The following is a 5381-nucleotide window of genomic DNA, read 5'->3' as shown; positions in this document are numbered from 1 at the left end:
CCCCCACCCCCCGGGGCCCTGTTCTGTTTTTTGCCAGGGTAGGAACCATTACCTCCCCCCTTGGGCCCTGCCCTGAGTTTGGACAGGGGTCCAGCCCCCCCAACCCCCTTGTTTTGCCCTTCTCTGTGTGTGACAGGGGGGGGGGTCCCCCAGCTCCCCTATCGGCCTACTCTGTGAGTGACAAGGGGGGAGCTCCTTCACCCCTGATGGGCCCTGCTCTGTTAGTGACAAGGGGCAGCGCCCCAACCCCCTGATCGGCCCTGCTCTGTGAGTGACAGGGAGCAGCGCCCCAACCCCCTGATCGGCCCTGCTCTGTGAGTGACAGGGGGCAGCGCCCCAACCCCCTGATCTGCCCTGCTCTGTGCGTGACAGGGGGTCGCGCCGCAACCTCCCCCATTGACCCTGCCTTGAGTGTAACAGGGGGCGGTGCCCCAACCCCCCAATCAGTCTGCCCTGAGCGTGACTGCGGGTGGCATTGCAACCTCCCGATCCGCCCTGCTCTGTGCATGACGGGGCGGCGCCCCAACTCCCCAATCGGCCCTGCTCTGAGCCTGACCAGGGGCTGCACTTAGGGATTGGGCCTGCCTTCTGCCACCCGGGAGCAGGCCTAAGCCAGCAGGTCGTTATCTCCCGAGGGGTCCCAGACTGCGAGAGGGCACAGGCCGGGCTGGGGGACCCCCCCCCCAGTGCACAAATTTTTGTGCACCGGGCCTCTGGGGCCTCTAGTCCTATATAATAAAAGCCTAATATGCAAATCGACCAAACGGAATGACCAAGTGAACAACCAGTCGCTATGATGTGCACTGACCACCAGGGGGCAGACGCTGAATGCAGGAGCTGCTCCCAGCCTGCAGGCCCCAGGCTAGCCAAGGCGGGTACCAGCAAAGGCCCCTGCCTTGATCGCTCTGCCAGTCAGCCCACAGATCAGCCCTGATCGCTAGCCAGGCCTAGGGACCCTACCGGTGCACAAATTTTGTGCACCGGGCCTCTAGTCTTAAAATAAAGGCTAGTACTTTAATTTTAGTGCATTTAGTTTCAAGAGAAACTTGCTATATTTTCCTTGTTTTCTAATCCTCACAAGCTGTGTGACTGCATTACGGAATGGCACTGGTGCCCTTTTTTACTTTGAGAATGTGCTGTACCACATTTTAAAAAATTGAGATGAAATTCATGTAACATAGAGTTAACCATTGAAAGTGCAGCAGAATTTAATATGCTTACAATGTTATTCAGTCATCACCTCTGTCTAGTTTCAAAACATTTTCATCACCCCCAAAAGAAGATCCTATATCCATTAAGGAGTCACTCCCCATTCTCTTTTCCTCTCAGCCTCTGGCAACCACTTGTTTGTTTTTGGTCTTTGTGGACTCATCTATTCTGGACATTTCGTATATTTGGGATCAAACCATATATATAACTTTTGCATCTGGCTTCTTTCACTTAGTGTGCCACATTTAACATGTAAATTACATCATGCTTGAAACTTGATTTCTGGCATACCACATTACCCTCATTTCACTTCTGCCAATCTGCTACTCCTTCCTCTCTCCATCCCCAAAATGTGTTTTTCAGGGTTCTGCCCTTGACCTTCTCATCCTACAGATTATGTTAGGTGTTCTGATTTGGTGCTGTGATTTGAGTTATCATTATATGATGGTTACTCCCAAGTCTCTGTCTAAAGACTTAAATGTCCCTCTATTGGATGGACATCTCCACTTGGATATACAACAGGCATCTCACACTCAACGTACTCAGCACTGAATTTCAACAAACCTTCTCTGACTGCTTATGTGTGGACTAAATTCCTCTCCTTGAGCTACCAAGCCATTCAGTTCATAGTAGTAGCCTATCATTTTATTAAATACAATGTTCTGATAGCCTGCTTGCTTGTTTAGTTTTTCATGAAGCCATAAGCATCTTGAGGGCAGAGACTGCTCACAGTTGTATCCTGAGTTCACAGGATGCAAGTTGTATCTTGTTCACAGATGTATCCCAAGTGCCTGGTTTAGTGCCCAGCAAGCAAATAGAGGATACTCAATAAATGTTTGTTCGCCCTGACCGGTTTGGCTCAGTGGATAGAGCGTCGGCCTGCGGACTCAAGAGTCCCGGGTTTGATTCCAGTCAAGGGCATGTACCTTGGTTGCGGGCACATCCCCAGTGGGGAGTGTGCAGGAGGCAGCTGATCGATGTTTCTCTCTCATCGATGTTTCTAACTCCCTATCCCTCTCCTCTCCTCTCTGTAAAAAATGAATAAAACATATTAAATAAATAAATAAATAAATGTTCAATAAATAAGTGAAGGTAACACACTAATGATTATCATGTGTAACTTGTGGCAAAATACTTTTAGCATATGGTAGTTTTCCTTTTTGAAAATACAGAGAATTTCCTAATGTAACAATATGTATTTTCACATTTCAGGAGCATTTAGATAGTACCCATGGTTCAGTCCATTCCTTAGATGCAGATTTACTGTTGCCATCTGGAGATCCATTCAGTAAATTGGACAATGACATGTTTAAAGATGGACTCAGGAGAGCACAGTCTACAGACAGCTTGGGAACCTCAGGCTCACTGCAATCCAAAGCTTTAGGTTATAACTACAAAGCAAAATCTGCTGGAAACCTGGACGAATCAGATTTTGGACCACTAGTAGGAGCAGATTCCGTGTCTGAGAACTTTGATACTGCCTCCCTTGGGTCACTGCAAATGCCAAGTGGGTTTACATTAACCAAAGATCAGGAAAGAGCAATCAAGGCAATGACACCTGAACAAGAAGAGACTGCATCTCTCCTCTCCAGTGTCACCCAGGGTATGGAAAGTGCTTATATGTCCCCCAGTGGTTATCGCTTAGTCAGTGAGACAGAATGGAATCTCCTGCAAAAAGAGGTAAGTTATCTTTCTCTTTTCCTCCTGATCACTTTGAGCAATACTAGGTATCCAGAATTTATTGTCATTCAGAAGATAGTCTCTGGAGTCAGTACATGTACATGCTGTTGGCAAGTGGATATTCACCTTATTGTCTGACCCTTGTCATAGTCTGCTTTGGCTCTCCCAGGTGATTATGATGAAGGAACTGACTAGCTAATTGCATTGAGTGTGAACTTTTCTACCTGAAGTCATACCTCTGAAGTGGAGCAGTCTGCCTGAATAGCATAGCTAAGTTTAAGTTAGAGTAGCCTGAATTTGCTTTGCTTTGCAGTTTCTATAATCTCATTGTATTCCAAGATTCCTACTTTTTCATCTTCCCTTGATATTTAAAGTGCAAATGCTTGTCAGCAGTGAATGTTGAGAGTGAATTTAAGGGGAGAGGGTGGAAAATACGGGAGAGAAGCCGAAACCAGTTTGGCTCAGTGGATGGAGCGTCGGCCTGCGGACTGAAGGGTCCCGGGTTCGATTCCGGTCAGGGGCATGTACCTGGGTTGCGGGCACATCCCCAGTGGGGGATGTGCAGGAGGCAGCTGATCGATGTTTCTCTCTCATCGATGTTTCTGACTCTCTGTCTCTCTCCCTTCCTCTCTGTAAGAAATCAATAAAATATATTTAAAAAAAAAAAGAAAAAAGAAAATACGGGAGAGAAAAAAAGGCAGCCTTTAATGAGGTTAATTTTCCTTCTAATAGTATTTGTAAATTCAGAAGTAAGATAGAAGATAAAACCTATAATATATACTTGCATAGTGCTTTACAGATTACAAAGCCCTTTCACATACCTCATCTCTTTGAGCTTCTTAATAATAATGAGGCAGTCAGGACATGATTGTCCCCAATTTACAGGAGAAGAAAGCTCAAAAGGTCAAGTGAGTTGTTTAAGTTTCCCCTTTGACTTGGCAGCAAAACCTGGGTTAGAATACAAGTTTTCTGACTTCCAGTGCTTTCCTTTACCCAGGGTTACTTTTCTTTAAAGAAGCTGTCAATCAGTAAGTAGAGCAGCTTATTAAGCTGCAGAGAAATGTTTCTTCTCTAACATGTGAGAAGGTGCTGCTTAATAGTTTCATACCTACTTGGTAATTGGAGCAGGTGAAATGGGTAATGGCACTGGTTCCTCCTCCCATCCCCTTCCTTGGCTGGGTTTCACTTGTGAGTTTCATGGTGTAGTACCTTCTGCTTGCTTTGTGTTTTCCTCAAATGTGGTGTTTTGTGGCACTTAGTCTCTTGGTGGTAAAGTTATGTCCCTTGTTTTGCTAACGTACTTGTATCAGAGGTTATGACTTTTTAGAATCCAATCCTATGTTGTAACTTCTTGCCTTAAGTACCTGAAGAAATTGTTTACTCCATGTTCTACTTTGAGTAACATAGGTAAGACTGTGCATGTGTTGCTCAAGTTTGTGATGTAGAATTATTTTGTTCTGCCTGATAAGAGGTAATTTTGGTGCCCTTCAGGTACATAATGCTGGAAATAAACTTGGTAGACGTTGTGATATGTGTTCCAATTATGAAAAACAGTTACAAGGAATTCAGATTCAGGAAGCTGAAACAAGAGACCAGGTGAGTTTCTTTTGGGTATGCCAAATTGGTGAGCTGTTGTCCTTTTCATTAGAAGTGCAGAATTAATTGTTTTCCCCTCCCATTTGCTTTATGAAGTACATCCATCTTGTTAAATATGAAATAATCTGGTACATGCAGTGTCAGTTAGATCTCCAGTGGGAGCACACTAGAACCTCTGCGTCTGTGTGTCTTTGCTTCATCAGCTTGCCCAACATCTCACAGGTCAGCTCAGCTCTTTCAGAAACACTGGTACAACCTACCTACAAACTTGCCCCTTCTGCTCAAGTGATACTATCATCCTATATAATAAAGAGGTGATATGCAAATGGACCATCACTCCAACACACAAGATGGCCGCCCCCATGTGGTCAAAGATGGCCACCCCCATGTGGACACAAGATGGTCGGCAGGGGAGGGCAGTTGTGGGCGATCAGGCCAGCAGGGGAGGACAGTTGGAGGGGACCCAGGCCTGCAGGGGAGGGCAGTTGAGGGGGGACCAGGCCTGTAGGGGAGGACAGGAGAGGAGGACCAGGCCTGCAGGGGGAGGACAGTTAGCGGTGACCAGGCTGGCAGGGAGGGCAGTTAGGGGTGACCAAGCTGGCAGGGGAGTGCAGTTAGGGGAAATTGGGCTGGCAGGGGGAGGGCAGTTAGGGGTGACTGGGCCAGCAGGGGAGGCAGTTGGGGGCGACTAGGCCTGCAGGGGAGGGCAGATGAGGGGCACCAGGTCTGCAGGGAGGGCAGTTGAGGGTGACCAGGTCTGCAGTGAAGGTCAGCTGGGGTGGAACCAGGCCTGCAGGAGAATGCAGTTGAAGGGATACCATGACCTGCAGGGCAGGTCAGTTTGAGCGGGACCATGACATGCAGGGGAGGTCAGTTGAGAGTGATCCAGGGCCTGC

At 47.2% G+C, this 5381-nt stretch overlaps 1 protein-coding gene across 1 annotated transcript in view; it reads left to right on the top strand.

Moving 5' to 3' along the window:
* The window catches only part of RABEP1 (rabaptin, RAB GTPase binding effector protein 1), a 113392-nt gene that overhangs the window by 84308 nt on the left and 23703 nt on the right, over nt 1-5381 (top strand). Inside the window, 2 exon segments of the mRNA XM_023744058.1 lie at nt 2422-2889; nt 4381-4485. Of these exon segments, the coding sequence (XP_023599826.1) occupies nt 2422-2889; nt 4381-4485 (573 nt within the window).

The sequence above is a fragment of the Myotis lucifugus genome, unplaced genomic scaffold (genome assembly GCF_000147115.1).
Source record: "Myotis lucifugus unplaced genomic scaffold, Myoluc2.0 scaffold_426, whole genome shotgun sequence".
NCBI lineage: Eukaryota > Metazoa > Chordata > Mammalia > Chiroptera > Vespertilionidae > Myotis > Myotis lucifugus.
This window is presented reverse-complemented; position numbering and strand designations above follow the sequence as displayed.